This window comes from Tamandua tetradactyla, chromosome 13, assembly GCF_023851605.1.
Source record: "Tamandua tetradactyla isolate mTamTet1 chromosome 13, mTamTet1.pri, whole genome shotgun sequence".
NCBI classification, from domain to species: Eukaryota; Metazoa; Chordata; class Mammalia; order Pilosa; family Myrmecophagidae; genus Tamandua; species Tamandua tetradactyla.
In genome coordinates, this window is record NC_135339.1 from 86,548,172 (window position 1) to 86,572,724 (window position 24,553).

At 47.5% G+C, this 24,553-nt stretch overlaps 1 protein-coding gene across 1 annotated transcript in view; it reads right to left on the minus strand.

The window, feature by feature from the left end:
- The window catches only part of CPXM2 (carboxypeptidase X, M14 family member 2), a 133,322-nt gene extending 113,148 nt beyond the window's left edge, over positions 1-20,174 (minus strand). Inside the window, exons 1-2 of the mRNA XM_077126333.1 lie at positions 19,868-20,174; positions 8,987-9,085 (exon numbers count right to left, since the gene is read on the minus strand). Coding sequence (XP_076982448.1) covers positions 8,987-9,085; positions 19,868-20,174 — 406 coding nt within the window. The remainder of the gene's footprint in view (positions 1-8,986; positions 9,086-19,867) is intronic.
- Positions 20,175-24,553: the final 4,379 nt, after the last annotated feature.

The following is a 24,553-nucleotide window of genomic DNA, read 5'->3' on the forward strand; positions in this document are numbered from 1 at the left end:
GAGAATGTGTCTGCAGTGGCTCTTTGCCTCACTCAGACATCCTGGCTCCCCAGAAGGGCTCAGCATCTCTCAGTTTGCTGGGGAAAAGGAGCTAAGCTTTCAGCCTTACCTAACTCTCGGCAAGCATTAAAATACCCAGATCGCAACCAAAAGGGGGAAAAGAGAAATGAGACAAAACAAAGTGTCAGTGGCTGAGAGATTTCAAACAGAGTTGAGAGGTTATCCTGGAGGTTATTCTTATGCATTATGCAGATATCCCCTTTTAGTTTATGGTTTATGGTGGATTGGAATGGCTAGAGGGAAGCACCTGAAACTGTGGAGCTGTGTTCCAGTACCCACGTTTCTTGACAATGACTATATAATGATATAGCTTTCACAGTGACTGTGCGATTGTGAAAACCTTGTGTCTGATGCTCCTTTTATCTATGGTATGGACAGATGAGTAAAAAATATGGGTAAAAATAAACAAATAATAGGGGAAGCAAAGGTTAAAATAAGTTGAGTAGATTGAAATACTAGTGATCAATGAGAGGGAGGGGTAAGGGGTATACCATGTATGAGTTTTTCTTTTTTTCTTTTTTACTTCTTTTGCTGGAGAGATGCAAATGTTCAAAAAAATGTCATGGTGATGAATACACAACTATTTGATAACAATGTACGCCATTGGTTGTACACCATGTATAGAATATTTGCATGTCAAGAATGTTTGTATGTTTATTTGTTAACATTTACAGTAAAAATATTTAAAAAAAAGAAAAACACCCAAAGAAGACATCTTCAGAACACCCATCATTTTAAAGGAAACTGAACTTCTCAGATCAGCAGCGCTTACCCTGAATGAGAATCAGAATCTCCAGGGTAGTAAAAAAAAAGCCCATCCAGGCCCCTCCCCAGAGACTCCAACTCAGCCACAATTGGACAGCAGTAGAGCCAGGCACCGGTTATTTTTCAAGCTCCCAGGTAAGTCCTCTGAGCCTATTAGGTTGACAACCACTGCCCTATGGGGTCCCTCACAACCTGATTGGTGAGTCTTGCCTGTAAGTCTACCAAGCTCAGAGATTTTCACTCCCAGACCAGCAGGTCAGAGAGAGGCAACTTCCAGGGACCTGGACAGCTATGTGGCACGCGGGGCTGGGCGCACACTGGCCAAAGCCCCTCACTCCAGACATCGGTCCTAAGCAGGAAGCTCTGACTGCTTATCTCCTCCTCCAGCGTGCTGCTCAGCCTCATCTGGAAAGATATCGAAGTTGTCCTTCCCCCAAACCCTCATTCCTCTCTCACACACATGCATGCACCCATCTACCCACCCTACCCCCACCTCAAGTCACTCCCTCTAGAAAGTACACACCCCCGTTAAAGATCACGGCTTCTACATCTGTCTTCCAGACAGGGCTACGGTGAGCAACTGCAAGTTTACAGCATTGCATTCCCAAGGACCAAAGGATGGTTCCTGAATAAATGAATGGATGTTTATTATGATCCAGTATGACTGATAATTGCAATGTATGCATGAACATGGAAAATTAATATTTTGTTCTTTAGACATAGCTTATAAAGCTAGGAAAGGAAGCACTAGCTCAAAACAGAAAGCACTCCTCCAACCTCAAACATTTGTTCATTAACCTCATCCATCTCCACGTACCATTTCATAAGTTTTATTTAACTAATGATTTTAATAGAAAAACATTAATTTTTAAAGAAACTTGATCACTTACCATAAGGTGAAACTATAAAAATAAAAATAAAAAGATAATATTCATAAATAATAAAATGACTAGCTTATGAAAGAGAGTTGTTAAAGACCTAAAGTGGCAGACACATTTACTGCTCACCAAATGCCCACATTCTCACCCACATTTTAGCCTCATGATTTTGGGGTTCATGTGCCTGACTCTAAACAAATGACTATACTATAGATACCCATGACAAAGGTTTGATAATTGGTCTATATTCAAATTAAGAATATCTATTATTTGTTAATGGAATTGTAACTGAGAGATTAGGATTTAAGGGATGATTTTGATTATGAATCATTAGATAGATATTTTTGCTTTCTGGTATAATGGAGTAGCAGAGGGAAATACCTGAAATCTCTTGATCTCTGATAATGATTGTATACCCTTTATCTTCTGCCCCTATGACTATAGAAACCTTTTGACTAATCTTCATTTGTATCGATTTATCTCATTTTTCAACTTTAGAGCCTTATAATCACTAAAGAAAGCCCCCAATGTTTATTAATGAAGGGTCTTACGTCAGTCCAGAATTAACCCACCCCAAGTCCAAAGTTATCTTGATAACAGAGACTGGATCTCACTAAAGTGGGTCCACCTGACATACACGGTAGCTTAGACTTTAACCTACAAGTCACCTACAAGTCACCTAGTCTCATTATAATACTAAAAATCATGCCCATCATCATATTAAGACCGTCATTTTATTACATGCACACTGCGACTAGGCATGTAATCCATCTGCACGTGTTCAATAATTAGATCATGTCTGATTACGTCATCCAGGGCCACTGTGCTCATTATTCTAAAACCTGCCCATCTTTCAATTCTATAAAACTGTCAGAATTATGCAGTTTGGGGAGACAGGTATTGGGTCGATAGGCCATCTGATTTCTGCCTTGCACCTAGCAATAAATTTTTTCTCTCTTTGAAACCCTGGTATCTCAGGAAATAGTCATTTGAGTGCATCAGGCAAAAGATTCACCACCTTTGTCACATAACATAAAAAGGAAGCTAAGGAGTGGGAGCAGATATCTGCTATGCACACACACATATACCCCATTTCTCTGGATAGCCCTAACCACTGTGTGCTGCTATGCAAATTCCTGTGTACCTAGCCGGGTACCCATGGGTGTGGGTTTCACCAGGTATAATTTAGACTGGGCCCAATTTTACTGTTGAACAAATATTCCATTGTTTCCTCAAGTGGCTGTGCCATTCTATATCCTCATCAGAACTGTGTGAGTCTTCTGTAGCTCCACAAGTTCCATAATGCTTCTATTGTCAGACCTGAACATTCTGTCAGTCTGCTAGGTATATGACGGTAACTCATTGGGGTTTAATTTGCATTTACTAATTATTAACGAGTTGAACACCTTTTCATACATTTATTTGCCATTTGATTATCTTATTTCCATGGTGAAATTCCTATTCAATTTTTTTCCCCTACAGATGTAATTATTCTGGGTATGGGTTTTGACATTACAATTTTTGTAGCAAACATCTTCTCTGCTTCTGTGAATTATCTTTTCATTCTTGTGGGGTCAAATTCCTAATTATAATGTAGTCAAATATATCAATCATTTTCTTATGGTTGCTGCTATTTGCAGCTTTAGAAACTACTTTCAATCCCAAAGTCATAAAGGTATTATATTATATTCTGAAGCTTTCTTTTTCCTTTCACTTTTAGGTCTTCAACCACCTGAAATGGATTTTGTTTATTTATGATGTGAAATTGAAGTTTTACTTTATTATTTTCTTAAAGGTACCCCATTGGAAAGGTGATCAGTCCCCTGCTATTCTGCAATGCTGCCTCTGTCTGTTGGATGTCAAATATCTAAATATGGTAGATTTCCAGATTTGCTGTTCTGTGTCATTAATTCATTTTTCTGCCCAGGTGCTAATTACCTCACCGTCTGTATTACTATGGTTTTGTAAAAATGTTGATATCTTCTAAAACAAGTCCTTATTCTTCAAAAGTTTTTGGCTATTACTGACTCACCGCATATACACACATATATGTACATGTTCTTACTCTCTTATCAAGTCTACAAAACCTCCCTCGGGATTGTGATCACAGTTGCACTGATTCTAGAAATCAATTTGGGGTACTGACATATTTACAACATTGAGTATGCTAATCCATGAATATTGTATCTCTCTCCATTCATTAGGTCTTCTTTAATCTCTCTCATTAAAATTTTCCCTGTAGAGGTCTTGCCCATCTTTTAATGGATTTATCCAGAGGTACTTGATAGTCTACGACACTTTTAATTTCAGTTGTTAACTCCTTATTGCTCATATACAGGAGTACGATCGATTTTTGTATGTTGATTTTCTATCCAGAAAACTTGCCAAACCTTTATTCATTTTAGTTCTTTATACATTATCTTGGATTTGGGGGCACAAAATCACATCACATACAAATAACGACAATTTTGTTTCTTCTTCCCATTTCTTATACTTTTTATTTATTTTTTACTGCTTTGGCAAAGACCCTCAGTTCTAAATTAATAGATCTTTCCTTGTGGGTTTTAACTCTGCCTTTGCATTTTTAGTCTTTTGGTGTTTTTTTTTTTTTTTTATGCTGTGTGGTAGAGGTCACATTTCATTCTTTTTCCACGTGAGTAACCCATCATTGCAGCTCCATTTGTTGAACTTTTTATAGGGGGATGGGGTGGGGAGAGGAAGTGCATGGGCTTGGAATCGAACCTGGGTCTCCCGCATGGCAGATGAGAATTATACCACTGAACGACCCTTGCACCCCTCATTTTTAGTTTTGTTTTTTCTTAACATTTGGACCTATTTTAAATACTTCTCCATCTATCCTATCTTGCTTTCTTTTTACATTAGCATATCCTTTAATGGTAAGTAGAGGTCTTGTCTCTTGCTCTGTAGTCAGAACAAACAACTCTGGAAAAAATTATATTCCTGGCTGTTACATAAAATCACTTTCAAATGTACATTGCTTCTCTGACACTTTTGTGCGTTGGATTTTCCTGTCCTTTTTCTGATGATCTATATTTTACTAATTTGTTTCTCACACGTCTTCATCTGATACACACATGGTGAATATCCTTCCACACAGGTATTAGATCGAAGCACTGATAGATCAATAATCACGAAAGAAATTAAAGAGTTGTCACAGAATTTCTTCTAGGAAAAACCAAGATCATGGACATAGAGCCTTGTTATTTGAAACAGTCAAGGAATAGCTGCTTACATCCCTACATTTTCACAGGACATAATAAAAGATGGAAACCACCCAGTTATAAAGCCCAATAAGCAGGATCTAATGTGACAATCGACAGCTTTCATTGCACATTTACCCTGTGCCACCCACTGTTCTAAGTGTTTTGCTTGAGTAATCTTATTTAATACTCATCCCCGTCCTATGAGATACGTACAATTATTATCCCCATTTTATATTGGATAGAATTGAGGTACAAAGAGATTAAATAACACGGCCAATGTCACACAACTAGTAAGCAGCAGAACTGGACTTTGCAGTCCGTTCAATTAGACTCAATTAGTTTGACTTAGTTTGGCTCTGAACCGCACTAGGCAGTGGTGCCTAAACCAGGAGGTCCCTGTCCTGCACTCATAAAGAACTCTTATGAATCAACACACCTACAAACATCTGATAGGAAATGGGTAAAAGACTATCAAAACTGGTGACGGTGCGAGTTGACATAAACATTTCCAGAGGTTGATGGTCACCCTCTGACCACCAATTTCTCCTCTAAGAAACGCGAGTTCAGGGAGAAGGTGGGCAAAAGAAGCAGCTTTTACAGAGCTGCGTAAAAGGCAAGGGCTGGGAACAGCATGAATATTAATAAATGTGATGTCAGGTGCACAAAAAATAAACATCACTAAAAAAAATTTTAAGTCATGTTATGAAAAATATTTGATGACATGAGAAAATAGCAACAGTACCTTAAGTAAAAATAAAAGGACTCCTTCAATTTTGAAAAAAAACATGCACATAATCTATACATATACCTGAATCTTCGTCCTTGTTCACATACTCATACACCCAAGGACGGAGAGAAGAGACTGGAAGGAAAGATTACAAATGTTGATGGGGGTTATCTCTGGAAGATAAGATTGTGGATTACTTTTAATTCCTCCTTTGTATTTTTCAACACCTTCCAAATTGTCTGCAATGTATATATACTGTTTTCATGGTCCAACTATTTAATAAGCCAGGAAAGAAAGGTCCTTTAGAACAACTTCTACCCTAAATGGCTTAAAACTTTTATTTTTTAATCTAGGCTATGACATGGCAAATTCAGTTTTCTGCTAAATCTATCCCAGGGCCAGGCTTGTAAACACAGTGTCGACCCCACAGCTTCGAGGCGACGGAAACATGGGTCAGAGCGTGGCAGGGACAAAACCCCCAGAGCGGGAGAAGCACGAGGGCGGCCGGCCTTCGTCCTCCAGGTTCAAAGGAGCCGGAGCGCTGCGAGTCCTTGTCGCCGAGAGGTGCGAGCCTGTGCACGGGGACCACCTCGGGGGTCAGGTAAAGGGGTCCGCAAGTGCCCCCAGGCCGTCCCGAGGGCGCACACTGTCCCTACTCCCCCATCCGGCCGGGTTCCTGCCCATGGTGGTAGTTTCTCCCCAGCTCTTCCAAAGCCCAGGCCCCAGGCTGGACCTCGAGGCTCTGATGGGATGACACCCACGCTGGGTGGAGACACGTGTCCAGCTCAGGCGGCAGCAACGCTCAGGATCCCCGACTGAGCCCCCATCACCAAGCCCACTGGAAGAACAAGAGAATCACCCCCCAAATTGTCAAGGAATACAAGAAAAGCTTTATAAGGCACATGTTTCGTCTTAGTGACTAAAGAGTCACTTTTTTTTTTAAGAAAATCAAATAATTTTATTTTCATTGAAGAGTCACTTTCTAAGCACCTTTGAGATGGACTTGAAAAGTACAGAAAATAGCAAAGCACGGGGTATTTCTTGGGCTCCCCAACAGGACTGTCTAAAGGGGCTGGGACCCAGTCCCAGTGCTCGCTGCCACCCCCACCCCCGTCCTCTCCCTCCTGGGACTACTGAGTCAGCACCATGATGGCCGCCCTGGGGACAAGCATCTGTTCAGACAACACTAGGAGGACGAGGTCAGGGGAGCAACCCCACTGGGCTGGGCCAGAGAAGGTACCCGTGGCAGAAAAGGGGCAAGTTCATACTTCAGCAAATGCGCATGGGGAGCGGGCCTGGGCATGTGTGTGTGGAGAGAGAAATGACCTTCAAAAATCTTTCTGAAAAATGCATCCTGAAATTTAATACCATCCAATTCTGTTAATGAAAAGCTAGGTAATTCAGACCAACCCTTCCACTGGAGCTACTGAAAGCATCTAGACTTTTTTTTTTTTTTTTTAATGTTTGCAAAAGCATTGAAGAATTAACAAGCAGTGAGGAACTACCAAGCCCAAATCCGGTGGCAGAAAGAGCCCAGGGAGGGGAGACCAGTATCCACGGCCACTTTAGCCCTGCAGCATTGGAGAACTGAAGAAAGCATTGACATTGCGTCAGCCTCCTGGGAAAGGGGATAAAAAGCCAAGGCCCACAGCCCACTCAAGGTCAGGGGTCTCATTATCCCCTATGTTCTAGTTTGCTAGCTGCTGGAATGCAGTATACCAGAAATGGATTGGCTTTTAAAATGGGTAATTTAATAAGTTGCTAGTTTACAGTTCTAAGGCCGAGAAAATGTCCCAATTAAAACCAGTCTATAGAAATGTCCAATCAAAGGCATCCGGGGAAAGATACCTTGGTTCAAGAAGGCCGATGAAGTTCAGGGTTTCTCTCTCAAGTGAGATGGCACATGGCGAACACAGTCAGGGCGTCTCTCTCAGCTGGAAGGGCACATGGCGAACATGGGATCATCTGCTAGCTTTCTCTCCTGGCTTCCAGTTTCATGAAGCTCCCCGGGAGGCGTTTTCCTTCTTCATCTCCAAAGGTCACTGGGTGGTGGACTCTTTGCTTTGTGGTGCTGCAGCATTCTCTGCTCTCTCTGAATCTCTCATTCTCCAAAATATTTCCTCTTTTATAGGACTTCAGAAACTAATCAAGTCCCACCCAAATGGGTGAAGACATGTTGTCCCTTAATCCAGTTTAACAACCATTCTTGACTAAATCACATCACCTAGGGACATGATCTCATTACAGTTTCAAACATACAGTATTGAATAGAGATTATTCTACCTTTATGAAATGGGATTTATATTAAAACATGGCTTTTCTTAGGGGGCATACTTTCTTTCAAACCAGCACACCCTATTTAGCTGATACCCCAAAGGACTCCATCTCCAGGCAAACTGGCAAGTAAAGCCCAGCATCGCACCCGATACCCCCTCCTAATGGGCTGAAAACAGCTCCTGCCTCTGTGAATGCAGCTGTGCCCCTGAGCAGGAAGTCAAGGATCAGAAAACCTTGAGTTCAAATCTCTGTCTTTCCACTGACCGTCTGTGTAACCCTCTGCAAATCACACATATTACTGAGTCTCATCTTCCTCATCTGTAAAATGTGGATGATAATAATAAAAATAACTCATAACAATAATGCCTACAATACTCAGAGGGGCACCAGGAAATGTCAAATATTGGGCCAGTGCCTGGCCACCACTGAGAGCACGAGTGCTTGATAAATGATTGCAATTACTAATATTAGCAGAAATATGGTCCTGAACACACAGTTGAAAGTACTAGAGAGAAAATAACAGAATTGGTTAGAGCTAACAGTAGTAACAGTGATAGCCAGGGAATGAAGTTGGCCCACAAGCTGAGAACTCATTCCTCAGGGCATCCAAATGGTAACTAATCAATGGGCCCATATGTATCACATGACTGGGAAAGGCCTGGCCAGGTACCACCTACTCCCTGCAACAGAAGCAAACATGACCCCTGAGCCTGGGCGCCCTGGGTCTGGCTGGAACTAGGAGAGGCACCCAAGGCTGAGGACAGTGAAGAGGTTGCAGAGAAAGGAAGTGACGTTGCCTTCATGGGCGAGCACAGGGAAAGCAACGCAGGGCTGCAAGAAGTTCAGAAGGGGCTGCAGTTGCATCCGGGGAAGACCTGGCTCAGACAGGGCATTATTGTGCCCTGCAGAAGTGGCAGCTGCCGTGACTGCTGCCCCTACTGGCCATGCAAACGGCTAAGGACAGACACGCTCCAGGATCCAGCCAGGGGTCTGCACCCGCTACCACCTCCCTGCACAGGTGACAGGCGGGTGGGTGGCTTTCCGGGGACACTTACTCTCTCGGACGTCTTCGTGGGCCACCTGGGTACTGTGACTGTCACTGGCGGCTTTCTCAGAGTTCTTGGTTCTCAGGACTTTTCTGCTGTTATTTTTACCTAAAAGGAGAAACATGCCTTTACTTCTGTGTACATCAAAGTCCCCTTAGAAGGGTGGGAACTCAACATCATCTCCCTGCAGGAACAGTCTCTACCCCCTCCTCCCCATCCAGAATGGCGATGGGCCTCGGGCTCTACAATGCGGCGGTTAAAGGAGAGGAAACACACTATTGCCAATACCAGGAAAATCAGCACGTGCAATACAGAGTGTGCACAGGCAAGCTGTTACTGTTATAGGGGTGCAAAGCCTTTGACCCACGCTGAGCCCCAAGAGTAACACCATGGATTCCTGGTGAAAACGGACCTGGGGACACAGACTTCTGGCTGTGGAACTGCACCACAGAGCATTCCACCCAGACAAGGGCTCGCCCTTCCCACTGCTGGTTAGTCTCTGGCTACCCCGACCAGCTGAGGGGGGTGTGGCGAGATATAACCTTCTTCCCAGGGCAGGTCCCCAGGGAGCAGGTGTGAGCCAAGGGCAACCAAGACCCACAGCAGCCCGGGGCAGGAGGCCTGCAGGAAGGGAGCACTGGCAGTCTCTGCGCCCTCGGCACCCCTCTCCCCTGGGGCTCCCCCCACCCCCAGAGGCAATCTAGCATGCATCAAGCTGCCCAGAGGGTGTGACAGCATCCAGTGTTTCTCACAACTCTATCTCCAGAGTTGGGACCTAATCAGCTGTGATGAATTAATGAATTAATTAATGGATGGATAGACGAATGAATGAACGAATGAATGGACACAGAAGTCGGTGAATGACGACAGGCAAAACCAAGAGGAGGAGGAGGTCTATGGAAAAAAGAGACTTTAAAAAGCAAGTCGATTTTGAGAAATTGCCACAGCAATCTCAACCTTCAACAGTCATCAGTTAACAGCCATCAAAATTGAGACAACACTCTTTACCAGGAAGGCTCATGACTCACTGAAGGTCAGATAATGGTTAGAACTTCTTAACAATGAAGTATTTTTAAATTTAAAAAACAAAACAAGTTGAGATACCAGAACATTTAGGGGATTTGTGCCAATTAATGAAATCATTTCAGACTGTTCTACAGTCATCAAAGAGAGAGTGAGAAGTTTACTAAGGAAACCCAAAATCTTAAAAATTCAAGGGACACTATTAGGCCCAACCAAGGGAACTCCTTTCTCAGTCACACTCTCAGCTGATGCCTGGTGGGAGGGTCTTTAAGTTTTCCTATAAGCTGAAAACCAGGGGTTGAGTGTCCCATCAGGGCCCAGGAAGCCAGCTAAGGAGAATGTCCACGAGAGCGGGAGGCACAGGCTGACCAGAGGACGTGGACACACTGGCCACTTTCTGTGGGCAGGAACGTCGTAGAGGGACCCTGCAGGGACAGCCTCTTCCAGAAGAGCCCCGGCGGGGTCTGAAGGGGCCGGGCCCTCCCTGCAAAACCAGGAGCGTCACCTTTGGTGACACTGAGTCTGACCTGGCAAAAAGGCCGTTAAAAAAAAAGAAAAAAAATGCACAAATTGTATGAAGAAAAAGCCAAAGCTCTGGGCAAGAATGTTCCATCCCACCCTCCTTGGAAGCTGGCTGCTCGCTGCACGTCCTTCCTCTGCCAGGGCAACCTCGTGGCAGCATCCGTGGCACAAACACGGAAAGAGAGAGAGCACGACCCAAGCAGGCCATCACACCCGATGCCCGGCTCCAGGATTCCAATAAAGGCCCAAAGGGGCAAATTTCCTACCCGCCCTGAAAGTCGGATTCCCCGGTGGACCAACATGTGGGGACCAGAAGCTCTGTCAAAAACAGCAGAAGAACCAGAGACAACAGGAAAAAGGACCCCACCTTCTCTACGGAGGAGGTAGTTAGAGTGAGAAGCCTGGACCTCAGGGTCCAACAGCCTGACTTCTGGAAGGTTCCACCACTGCCCTGACCGCTCATCCTCAGCCAACTACTTCACCTGCACGCACCCACTCCCTCATTGGCAAAACAAGGAGACGGCGGCACCTGCCTCAATGGTTACTGTGAGCGGGAACCAGACGACAGGAAAGTTTAGGAGAATGCCTGGCCTGCAGTAATCCCTGAATAATTTCATTGTTGACATCATTATGAAGCCACCCACAAACCAGAAAACATTTCAGTTGCTGGAAAGGATAACAGCTAAGGTGTAGCGTGAGTCACAATTCACAAGCATTTTCAAACAGATTATAACACTGGGTCCCGGCAACTAACCTTTGAGAGTGGGAAGTTTATTAGGAACATCATTTTAGGTGGGGGAGGAGGGCGGGGGGCAGAGCTGAGGCTCAGAGGGGAGAAGAGACGGGCCAAGGTCACACAAAAAGCCAGGAGGCGGTAAAGCTGGAAGCTGACTCCAAATCTGGACCTTCCATGCCGGTGTGCATGCCTCCCCCTCGTCACCCCTTTCTCTCTTATAAAAAGAAAGGCAACATATGGTCTGTACAGATGAAAGAAGAAAATAAAGTGGAAATAGTGTACCGAGCAATAAAAGGAGGAACCCCAGAATCAAATCAACATCGCCATCTGGGCTACATGACAAAACTGAATTCCTTAAAAGTAGCACATCTGAACTGCCAGTGCAGACCACATGTTCTATTCTGGTCTATGGTGAGAAATATAATTCTTAGTTAATAGGAAACTATTTTTTTTCTATCTCTATACAAAGAGCTTACAGTAGCAATATCCCAGAAACCCAAAAAAGAAAAAAAAAATGCTTTGGTGCATATCTGCCTTTTTCTCAGAATACCACAAGATCAGTAGGTTGGCACTCCCTCTGGGGAAGCACCCCTGGCCCAGGGCTCCAGGCTCCTTGCCTGCCTCTTATGAAGGAGTCCAAACAGGAGGAAAGCTGCACCCTAACGCTCAAGAGGGTTCTGGGGAGCTCCCCAGAAATGCAGCCTCAAGGCATCAGGACAGAGAAGAGCCACAAACACAGGCCATCTGCAGGGAAGCTCATCAGGAGAGCCAGGAGCAAGCACCTAAGCCAGAGCCTCTGGAAAAGCATGCTGCCGTGCAGACGCTGGTAGGAAAGGGATGGTGGCATGGACAGAGAAGAAATAGCTTGTGTCGTGAGACAGGAAAGCTCCAACAAGTATGGTAAGGGGTGGAGAGGGGGCGGTGCAGGTGAATCCTGAGCAATCAGTGACCTCAGTGATCTGGGTTGTGGAGGTCAGAGGCACTACTGTTGTTTTCTAAGTACCTTTACCAGGGCTAGACCAAATTCAATCCATCTCCCTCCGTCTCTCTATTCCCACCACCACCAAAGAGTTTCCCTGAGAAACCAGCTTGGGCAGCCCCTGCCCTCCTCTGGACCAGCAATTCATGCAGAAGGCTTGGTCACCATCAGACATCTCCAGAGCATGAGGGACCATGGGGTCAGCCTGAGGCCCCGTGCTTTGGAGGCAGCCCCCAATCTCCACCCCATGTAGCCAGCAGCCAACCTTCCTGACTTGCAACCAAAGGAAGATCCTTTACCTTTAAAGAGATGCCAGGTAGCAGGTGCAGGTAGGTTTATGCCAAGCATATGCCCATTGGTACCTGCCTGTCTAAGTCTGAGCTCCACCTGGCAAGAGAGCCTGCGACACAGCCATGGGTGCAGTGTTTTACCTGAGATAAAAAGATGCACAAGTCACAAAGCCAAGGAGGGAGAGGGGAAGAAGGGAAGGGCAAAGTCCAAGCTGCCTCATTGGCAGCAAGGACCACGGGCAGTATACTAACGTGTCAGGGGAAGGTGTCGCCAGGCAACCCCTCCAACGGCTGCGAGGTTGGGTGTGGGCCCCATCGGCCCTCACACCACCAGCAGGCCTGGATGACCACTGTCCCCCATACAGGAGGCCTCTGGGCTTGGAGAAGTCACATGAGCCCTCAATAAACATAACACCGAACACCGCCCACCCCCGCCCCATGCCTTGCAGGGAGACGCTAGTCAATAAAACTCTGAGGCATTACCCAAAAGGATATTGGTGCAAATAAAATATTGGAATATGGATGGTATGGTTTATATCAATATTAAATTACTTAAAAATGATAGCTGTACTTATGGTGGCCATATAATTGAATACCCTGTTCTTAGAAAAAGTACAATGAAGAGTTATGTGTTTAAGGGGCACAATGTAAACAATCTATACTCAAATGTTTAGGAAATAGATTGATAGATAAGTAGACAAACAGATATAACACATATGACAAAATGTTAAAAGTTGGTAAATCTGGATATCTGGGTGGAGAAGTATACTGGAGTTCTATGTGGGGGGGTTTTGGTATTATTTTTGCAATTTCTTGTAAGGTTGAAATTATTTTAAAATGAAGTTTTTTAAAGGCCCTGTGGCATTAGAGCCTTACATTAACCTGTATGGTGGCTGCTGTCACATCAGTGATCCTGCGACACCCAGATGGATGCTAACTGGCTGCAGTCCGATATGGAAACCAGCCATCCCCTGGGCCATCCAAAGAGACCCCAAAAGGCAGCAGTGGGGGCAGGGACCTGAAAGGACCACAGAGGGGGCAGCCATTGCTGGAACTGCCAAGCCCACAAGCTCAGACTCCTGGGCATCTCGGGGGGCCTAAAGGAGGCAGCCACCCCCATGACTCTAGGCTCCAGGGGGCCAGGCTGCCATCAGCCCCAGCACCCAGGGGGTCTCCCATCTGGCCCCAGGGCTCCAAGGAGACTAGATGGCCATGGACATGGGGGCCCACTATAAACACAATGACTGCTTTTAAGAACCGCAGCACCCCAACCCAGCTTCTCCAAACATGGGAGTGCCCCCCACATTCCCTTTTATCACCCATGCATGAGCCCTGGTTTCTGGAACATTGGGCACAGGCAGGCAGGGATCTGCCAGCATGAAGGGTTGACTTTGGAAAGCATTCTGGAAAGGGGTGTGGTGTCTTAGAAAGCTATTTGCTGATGTACAATGAATGACTTTTTTTTTTAAACAAACGTCCATTCCCTCAGAATTTCAAGGGGAGTTTATTTGGACAAAACACTTTGAATTTAACTGTTAAAATGAGCATATAATATGATGACATAAAGGTTTCTTGTTTGTTTTTAGGTGAGCTAATAACATTGTGGTTGGCTTTATTTAAAAATACATATTGAACTGTTTGCAAATACATACTTCTGACCCTCACATACCAGCATCCAAACCCTGCAAAACACCCTGGAGAGAGTGAGGCCCCTTCCATCAACTCGCGTGCAGCACTCACAACAGAAAGGGCTTTGTTTATAACCAAATATGCTCAGCTAACAATGCTCTGGCTATTTTCCCCCGTGGTCAGTACACAACAGAGTACAAAATGCGAATGAGCTGAACACGCAGAGCCAATTCTGAGCACAGACACACCACATGCGTGGCCCGCTGCCCACTCTGCAAATTCCAGGGGCTCAGGACGAGGATGGATGCGATGCGGGTATGCGCATGTGCAGACAGGGGCACGCTCTTGCCAGTCCTTGAAGAAAGCTGCAAACAACCAAGCGAGCAGGAGTCCAAATTTAAAGGCTACTGTTCTACTTTGCTAGCTGCCAGAACGCAATACACTAGAAACAGAATGACTTTACAAAGTGAGAATTTAATAAATTGCTAGTTTGCAGTTCTAAGGCCAAGAAAATGTCCCAATTAAAACAAGTTTTTGGAAATGTCTAATCTAAGGAATCCAGGAGAAGATACCTTGGTTCAAGAAGGGTTTCTCTCTCTAGTGGAAGGGCACATGGCAAACATGGTCAGGGTTTCTCTCTTGGCTGGAAAGGCACATGGCGAACACGGAGTCATCTGCTAGCTTCCTCTCCAGCTCCCCAGGAGGTGTTCTCCTTTTTCATCTCCACAATGGGCTGGCTGGTGGACTCTCTGCTTCATGATGCTGTGGGAGTCTCTGCTCTCTCAGATTCTCTCTTTTGTAGGATTCCAGTAGAGTGATCAAGACCCACCTAGAATGGTTGGTGGCTCGTCTCCACCTAATCCAGCTTAACAACCACTCTTGATTGAGTCCTACCTCCAGGGAGATGATCTAATTGACGTTTCACAGGTATTTACTGAACAGGGATTAGAAGAAACTGCTGCCTTTACAAAATGGGATTAGGATTAAAACATGGCTTTTCTAGGGTACATACATCCTTTCAAACCGGCACGGCTACATATCTGACCCTACTTCTACCACAGGGCATAATGGAAGAAGAAGAAAAATATATCTTCCATTCGCCTACTAGAAGTCTTGTTTATTAGTTTGTTTCTTACTACCAGCAGGGAGGGAAAAGGTTGGTAAATCAGATAACGGTGGTGTTTATTGCTGTTTTGTTTTATTTCCTTAAAAGAGTTATCACCACAAACCAAAGTCATCAATTTGGAGAGGACATGCAAAGTCAGCATAGCCCAAATCCATTCATGCGCGAAACACGGTCCCTTATTCTATTTACACCCCAGGATAAGGAAAACTAGGAACCTGAGACTCACTCTCTGGCCCCCAGAGCATCCCAACTGCAGGGGTCTGGAAACTATTGGGGTCTGGAAACTATTGAGTTGAACTGGAAACAGCTGAATGCATAGAGGCCATTTAGCCTGAGATGAACAGATTCATGGGAGACAGGTGAGCTATCTGCAAATGTCAGAAGCTGATGTGCCTTGATGGCAGGTACCCCCTTGTAAGTAGAGAGAAGCAGCCTGTCAGGTCCACATGAGGAAGACTATTCTAGCAATCAGAAATGAATGGGCAGCTTTAGGAGGTTCCAGGCATGTGCAGAGGCCAAGACGTTCACTATGGAAATCTCATATTGAATAAGAATTTGCACTCAGTGACCACGTTGGTTCCCCCAAGTTCTGAGATTCTAGGATTAACCAGTAATCACAATGAGGCCCTCAAAAAATATTGATACCAAGGTCCCACAGCTGCCACCTCAGAAAAAGATTCACCAGTTCTTCACCTTGACGGGAGAGGTGGTTATACACACACACATGCAAGAACATTTAAAAACTGGCGAAATATGAACAATGAATGCGATGTAGTTGATAGTAATGTACCAACGCCAGTTTTCTATTTTGATATTGAATAGAACAGAAGTTGTCAATGCCCTGAAGTTATCTGGCAATATCTAGAGACATTTTTGGTTGTCACAACTGGAAGGTACTTCTGGAATATGGTAGGTTGAGGCCAAAGATGCTGCTAAACATCTTACAATGCACAGGACAGCCCCCTACAATTGGCCCCAAATGTCAATACCACCAAGATGAAGGAACCCTGTCCTTCAGGTGAGTGAACCAAGATGTAATCACTGGGGGAAGTAGAGGAAAAGGTACACAGGACTTTGCTGTACTATTTTGGCAATTGCCTGTGAGTCTAAAATTATCTCAAAATATAAACTTAAAAAATACATAAGGATTACACTCTGTTCAGTGTATCGGACCTCTGGAAGCTCATCAGCCACTCATGGAAAAATGCCATTCTCCCAATTAACCAAAGGAGTCAGTTCTCCAATCCACCTCATTTCCCACCTTTCCATGAGAAGGCCAGCACTGGGCATTTCTGTGATCGTGTGAATGAACAACCAAAGGTCAAGGTCTTCTGCTTTATGGACAAGCTGAACCTCAAAGCATCACTGAGAGAGGAAACCACCCAAACCCCACACCAAGCCCAGTCACAAGGCCCTTGGCTCCCTGTGTAAATCTTCCTATGCGGTCAGGATAAGGTTCCCCTTGCCACACAGAACATCTGTCTTCTCCCTTCCCATGAGCCCGAACTTCATGCAAGACAAGGACTACTTGGAAAATATTTTGCCATCTGCAAAGATAGAGCATATGAATATATTTAAACTAGCTCTCTATCCTTTCACCCTCTTAGTCACTTCCAAATCTAACCCCTGGCTCCCACCTCAGGCCTAGAATGGTGCTTGCTAGGCACGTGCCCAGTGCAACCAGCGAAGTTTGCATGAAATACCCTAGGCCACGTGTCACCCCAGAGTTCCTTCCCCTGTAAGCACCTTCCTAAGATGTCATCTCGGCCCTTTACAAAATGTTCCAGTGCAGAGGTGAAAGCTTCTCTTGCATCATGAACAGAACACACACGAAGCTGTCACTTCAGTTGGGAAAAGTAGTTTTCTCTTAGTGCAGTTTAGCTTCAGGAGTCTATCACTGACCCCCTAATCAATGTGACCCTCTTAAACCAGACTCACCTCCTCAGGGTCCAAACACCAAAACAGCAAATGGACAGGAGTTGAAAGTAAGAAATAAATGCCCCATTCTGCCCACCATCACTGGGGGCGCTCTAAGCACTCTAACATGGGTCCTTTAGAAACGCATGCTAAAGCAGCCACCGCCTGCCCAGCTCCCCCGAGAGGCCTCCAGGGCGAAGCTCGGAGCTGGGGCTCTGGAAGTCCCAAGGGCCTGTTTTGAGTTTCGGGGGTCAGCAGCCCAGGGACCTGGTAGAGGCTTGGCGGGAACCAGGTGGCTTCCTGCAGTGGCAGGGACTGGTCAAGGGGACTGAGAGGCTTCCTAGGCCCAGCAGCTTCCATCTCCAAGAGGACCCTGCAAAAGCAGAGAGCCTGTCTCCTGCTTCTCGCAGGCATACCTGCACCCCGATTTTTTCTCCCCCAGAGATGCCCCACCCTGACCCTGCCAGGCTGGCAAACACTGGTGTTTCATCTGTGGATGTGCAGGCTCATGAAGCCACGGATGCTGCTGAGGCCAGGCTGCAACTTCTGAGCTTTTCTGGTAGGAAAAACAAAAAGCTATCTTGGAAATTACCTGTACCAGGTGGATGGCTGGTCCCTGGTAAGAGTCCCCTGGACAATAAAGCTAACTCCCTTGCCAGGACTTAAACAGCACTTCCCCTGGGAAGAAATTCCTACACCCCCCAAATTAAGTCAGGCCCCCTACTGTTCACTCCCACAGCACCCCACACTTCTGTGCAGCCCACACCACATCGGCAACAGCTTTGCTCTTGCCCTCGGGGTCTCACATGCTCAGTAAAAACCCGCGGAATGAATGAAGAGCTCACAGAAGGACCAGCACAAGCAGATATAAGTCAACACAATGGAAGCTTGGTGGAAAAGTGACTATTTCAGGGAGCAGCAGGTGCTGGTCTTCCTACCTGCAGAAGAGGAAACTCGCACCCAGGAAGCTGAATGAGGAGCCCCAGATTCCAGGGTCAGCAAGCACGGGATTTGGGTGTTAAAGTCTCCTGACAGCGGGTCTAGGCCTTCTCCCCCTTTCCCCCCTGCTCTGGCCCCCTGTGAATACCAGAACGTAATATAGAGGAACATTCCTACCATATAGGAATACCAGAACCTAACCTCTCCACTATGCCCAGAGCCATGCTAGGCACATAGCAGATACCGAAAAGAAAGACAAAACATACGTGCCTTTGAATCAAACTACCAAACAAAAAGGGTCGAGTTAAAAGCACAATCTCCCCAGCCAGCAAGCGCACTGAGCAAGTCACTTAAACTCTCTGAGCCTCAGTTTCCTCATCTGTAAAATAACAACCAGCACAAGCTCCCTTCAGAGCCACTGGCAATACTCAGGGAAATAATTTTACCAAAAGCTCCTAGTATAGTCATGGCAGACATCCTACAACATGGGGGCCTGTTCCCATCCCTATGCCCGATACTAAATCAGTGAGGCCTTTGCACACCTTAATTCCCATAATCGCTCCTCCCAAAACATTGTTTTAGGAAGATCGGGACGGTCCTATTCACGGTTGCACCACTCACAGAACTGCCTGGTGATCTGTAGAGCTGCCCGCAGATGCAAACTGGGACAGGACCCCACACCTGTGTAAAACGGGCTGCTGTGACACGTCACACACACTGGAGGTTTTGCATCTCCATTTGCACAGCCTTCCCACCACGCGTGCTGCTGACTTTCGAGAACAGTTTAACTAAACAAATGTGATTCCTTCCCTGCCAGGAACTCCGTGCCGGTGCCACAGGCACGTCTCTCCTTTCAGGAAGGCCATTGCAAGGTCGGGGGATTTGGCCACAGTCCTGCTCACTCCACCATCTCGGAATACTAGGCTTGCAGCCCCCTGCAACTTGAGCAAGAACTTGGGAACAATCAAGAAAACAACTGAGAAAGTCCCACAGTGTGTGCCATAAGTGGAATGAAAGGCATTTCCCCAGGACACAGGGCTGGCAGAAACCAGGGACGGGTCTGAGAAGTGTGGGGATGGATGGATGGAAAACAGGGCTCTAGAAACCCTGCAGCTCCCCCTCCACAGGCACCCAAGTCCCAGCCAAAGAGGCCGTGGCTCAATGCACCGCAGCCGAGGCTGTGCCAGCTGCCCCAAGCTGGCAAAGGTTTTAACGGACCCACAGAAGGCATGAGGGTGGGAGCTGAGAGGGGAGGTGGCTGGGAAAAGTCCCACTCACTGGGCTTTCCCCAGAAGGTCACTCATGTCCCCAAATCAGAAAAGCCACTCTAGAGAAGTGAAAATACCCAGTGTGAAGACGGAAAAACGAGCAGAGAAGAAAAGAAGTGTGCAGCAGGGGCATCACATGCCCCGTGATTGCGAAACTTAGAGCACAGAGTAGCCAGATCTCCAGGCAGCTTCCCAGCTACACAGCTCTGTGTCTTTCTGAACAGGAGCGAGGATCAAGAGGTGGAATGTGGGAGACGTTAAAGTCCCGGGAAGCTGGGGGGTGGGGTGGGGATGGGATGCTCAGAGGCAACCTCTAGGGAGCAGGGACCGGCAGCGGTGAGGAGACTGGCAGACTCTCTCGCCGGGCTGCCAGCCCCAGGCACACGGGCAGGGAACCAGCTGTCCCCTGGAAGGCAGCAGGCCACCGCCCCCTCGGGCGCCCCGCGCAGAAAGTTACTTACCTGACAGTGGCGTCTCCGGAGCCAGCTTCTCCTTTTTGGAAGCCTTCTTGGGCTTGGTGACCGTCTTGGGCGGCCTGGGCCGGGGCAGCCCGGGCTCCCGCTCCTCGTCCCGGGTGCCCGCGGGCAGCGGCGGCGAGAAGGGCTGGGGCTCGGGGCGCGCGGCGTAGGGCTCCCGGCTCCAGGTCTCCTGCACCGAATAGTCGAGGTCCTCGAGGGCCGCGCCCGGGGCCCCGGCCAGGGTCAGGGTCACGGCCAGCGCCAGGAGCGCGAGGCCCGGCGCCAGCGCAGCGGCGCCCCGGCGGGCCATGACCGCTCCGCACCGCGCCCCGGGCAGGGGCAGGGTCGCGGGCAGCGGTGGGCGGGCGCGGGCGACAGCGCGGGGCGCGGACGGCCGGCGGCGCCTGTGACCCGCCCGCGGGGCTGGGCCGGGCCGGGCCGGGCGGGGCCGGGCGGGGCCGGGCAGGGGCGGGCCGAGACGCGGGGCGGGCGCGGGGAGAGCCGGCCCCGCCCTGCCTTTCCCCCTCCCCTTCCCCCTCCCCTTTTCCCTCCCCCTCCCCCGCCGACCCGCCGCGGCCGGCCCTGGGAGATTGGGTGCCCCGCGCCCCGGAGCGCCGTCAGCTGCCTCCAACTCCCCGGACCTGGGCCAGTGCGCTGCCCTGCTGCACGCCGCTTTCCCAGAAACTCAAAGGAGTTTAAATCCTGCAGAAGGAAACTTCCAGGCCACTTGTCCCTTGCCTTCGTTTTACTTGCGGAGAAATGCGAACCGAGATGGGAAAAGGTTTGCCCAGGGTCCTACGGCACATTCGGAGCCGCAGCCTCTCCTCCACCCTCTGCGCCCTGCCCTGTGCCCTGGCTCACACCAGATGTGCTGCGGCGCTGGCGGACAGCAGTGTTTTACTCAGTGTCACCGTGATCCCGTCTCAGGGGCTGTGGACGAGGAATTCCTGAGCCACCAGTTCCCCAGGGACCAGAGAAGAAAACTCTCAGTGGGGGCAGGGCCTCGTGCCCTTGGAGGACCCCTGCTCCCATCTGAAACATGACTCTGGCTTTCAGGCAGTAGAAGAGAAAGTGAATTTGTCCCTGGAGGCACGGGGGAGGGGAGGGGCGTTTGCCCAAAGGGTCCTCCAGTGTGAGCCCCTACCGCTTCGGGTACCTCCTTTGGGGAGTACCTTCCACCCTTGACTAGCCCAAGGCCTTACACCTGTGGCTTCTGCTCTCCAGGCAGGAGAATCAGGACCAGAGTGGTTTCTTATGGCTCCTGTGACAAATGACCACAAATTTAGCCGCTTAAAGTGGCACCCAGTTATTTAGTTCAGCAGGTTAGAGTCTGGCTCGGGTTTCACCAGGTTAGAATTAAGGTGTCAGCACAGCTGCATTCCTTACTGGAGGGGCTGAGTGGGGAACGAGAATTCACTGCCAAACTCATTCAGGTTGTTGGCTGAAATTCCCTTGCTTGCAGTTGTAGGACTGAGGTCCCCACTTCCTTCTTTCTCTTCCTTTCCATGAGCTCCTAGAAGTCTCTCTCCAGTCCTTACACGTGGGCCCTCCAGATCAGTGCCTGCAAGGCACATTGAATCCCTCTCACAGCTTCAGGTTTCCTGTCTTCTGCCACATCTCCCCTCTTTCCAGCCAGAGAAAGTTCTCTACTTTTAAAGCGTCTGGTGATTAGATTAGGTCCACCTGAAAATCCAGGCTACTCTTCCTGCCAAGTCCCTTTTGCCATGTGGCCTGACTTATTCACAGGTCCCTGGGGTTCTGGCATGGGCATCATCATGAGCCATTCTGCCTACCGCAGGGACAGACTTGCCCTCGAACCCAGGGTAGGCTGTCACCCTCCTAGCCAGCTCCTTTGGGCCTAGGATCCCAGGATACCAATGAATTGGAATCTGAGCACCAAGGTAAAGCCTCTTCCCTGGGCCCCCCATTTCCCCAGGAGGGCAGGACTCGCTTCTGAGCTCACACAGTGGCAGGGCTTGGGCCAGGGCAGTTGCGAGTCTCTTCCTCCAGTCTCCCAACTTGCTACCTCATTTTCACTTGCTGTCCCCACACAGTCCATCTTAAGCAGGCCATCCTTTAGGGCAGAATGGCTAAGGTGGGAGAAATTGCAGGCTGAGGCAGGGCCCTGTTCCTAAGGAGCAGGAGGTGGTGAACGTGCTTGTTCACCACTGACTGTCTGGAACCCAGAGCCAGCAGAGGTCTTCAGAGTGAGAGGGAAGGAGAACCACTTCCCCTCCCAAACCTCCCTGTGGCACACAACCCCATCTGGACCCTGTCCATGCTAATCCCCAGGGCTCACTCACTCAGGGCTGCCTTTCCTGAAGCAGCACTCCAGAGAGCAAGTCACGCTGACATGGAGTGCAAAGCAGAAAGGGCTCCAGCAACAAGCAGCACCCTCAGGGGGTCCAGCTGAGTTGTGCAAAACACAACCAAGCACACTTCTGGCCAGAAAATTCTGCTGTGACTCCATTAGAGCCTCCAGAGCTGCTGGTGCCAAGGCCCCACCCCAGACCTACAGAATCTCCTAAGAGTTGGAGATCAAGCACTTGCGCGTCTATGAAGCTCCTCAAGCAATGATGATAAAACTAAAATGTGAAACTCTTATTTTACCGAGGATGAGACTGAGGCTCCAACTCACCAAAGGACAAAGAAAACTAGGTACAGTCAGGACTCAACCCTGCTCGTCTGCCTTTGTGCAACAGTGAAAGTCAAGAAGCAGGAGTCTCAGTGGCCCCATACCGACAAGTTCTGAGAACAGTTTGCTTCTTTCCCCGCACCTCACAGGTGAATAAGGTAACACACACGTACTCCTCCAGGTCTGGTGAGTGTGCAGAGAGTGTCCCACCCTCATGTGACTCTCAGCACAGCCCTGGAATCAGAAAGTGAGGCCCACTGAGGACCGTTCTCCCTATGACTGCCTGCTTATTTGTTTTCCCTGGAGAGAAGCATAATTAAAGCAAGCAGAACAAATAGAACGAGGAATTGATTGCACCAGTGCCAATGCTTCCGACAAGCAGCAGCCCGGAGTCCTGGAGCTCCCTTTGTCTGCCTGGATCTCCTACACTCCAGGGCTGCTTGCCTGGAAATCTGTGAGGCAGAGGCAGAGTTATGCAGTGGGGGAAAATGGGGTGGCAAAGCTGACCTCACTACCCTGATCTTTTGTTCTCCATGACTCATCCTGCCTCCTCCCCACTGATCATCTGCCAGGGAGTCGTCCCCTTGTCCTTCATTTTGCCAGGTAAAGAATTTCCATATCATCTTTGAACCTTAACCTTCTGCTCTATCTAATGCTACAGGAAGTCCTGTTGCTTCTTATGTCACATATTCTCTCCGTCTGTTCCCACTGCCAATAGGCTAGTCCATCCTTCAGCATCCCAAGCCAGCTACTCCAACACCTGCTCAGCAGGTCTCTCTACTTTGGGCCTCTCTAACTCGCAGGCCACCAGCTATTCTTTCTGAGACCCCATGTACAGTGTTCGCCCCCTCCTGAAGAATCCCAAGTGCTTGCCTGTCCCAAGTACATCCAGCCCTTCTTCATTGAATTCAAGGCTCACTTGCTCATCACTGGACCCAAACAACAAGACACCCATGTCATTGCCTTATGCCCAGCATTTGCACATTCTTTATACATGAATAATCTATTAATTTTATATCCACCATGGAAACCAGCAGAGACAAGAAAGATAGAAAATTCCCAATAAATCTTGCCATGTGACTATTCTTGGCTAAGACTCTCTCATGGCATCCACCAAAGAGTGCTTCTTTCTGAGAACTATTTATTCTCAACTCACTAATTTATTGATCTAACTTAAGTCTGGGACCCTAAAGAAGGGCTGTTAGCACCTCCCGATAGGGTAAGTGGGGTGAGAAAAGTGTTAGTAGAGCTAACATTTCTTGGACATTAGCCATGCTGTAAAAGCAGACACTCCAGCTGGGGCAAATTGGGAGACCAAAATGGTTAATGAATTCTTCAAATGGTGTTCTTTAAAGTCAACCCTTTGCTTGTTTCCCTTGAGAATCTGTTAAGTACATTTCTGTTAAGCAAGGTAAAGCAGTCCTTAAACCATTCCTTAGACTCAGGATTCTGTTAAAGCCAATTTCTGTTACACAACATAAATCTGTACTTGTCAAATAATCCTCAAATGCCTTCCACAGCTAATAATTTCTAAAATATTTATGAGCCTCACGGAGATTTATGTTAAGCCGCTCGACAAGGAACAATCGAGTATGCAGGTCCAGAGAACATTTTGTTGAAACAAATGTTGTCAAGACATCAATACTTTTATAGCATTTTTCATAGCGGACTTTCACACCTGCTCATTTCCCTAATTATCCCTGAGACTTCTACACTTTCAGAGAGAACTAAAATGGAATTTTTTTGAAAGATTGGTAATTTGAAAAATTAGCTGCTATATAAAGAAAAATACATGCTCAGGCACAACCATTGCTAAAAATACAGTCTCGAGATGGATGCTCGGGGAGAGCGATACTAAGTTGTTATGGCAACTATGATTATAATTATGAAGCTAGAGGGTTTCCCCCTGTTCGTTACTATGCTGAGATGTGGCGGTTTAAATGGCAGTGTCCTTTTTAATGTCCTTAATCTCATTACTACACAATTATCCATTTCACATTTCATTTTCAACATGTTTGTTCTTACTCGCATTCTCTATAGATTGGACCGTTTTT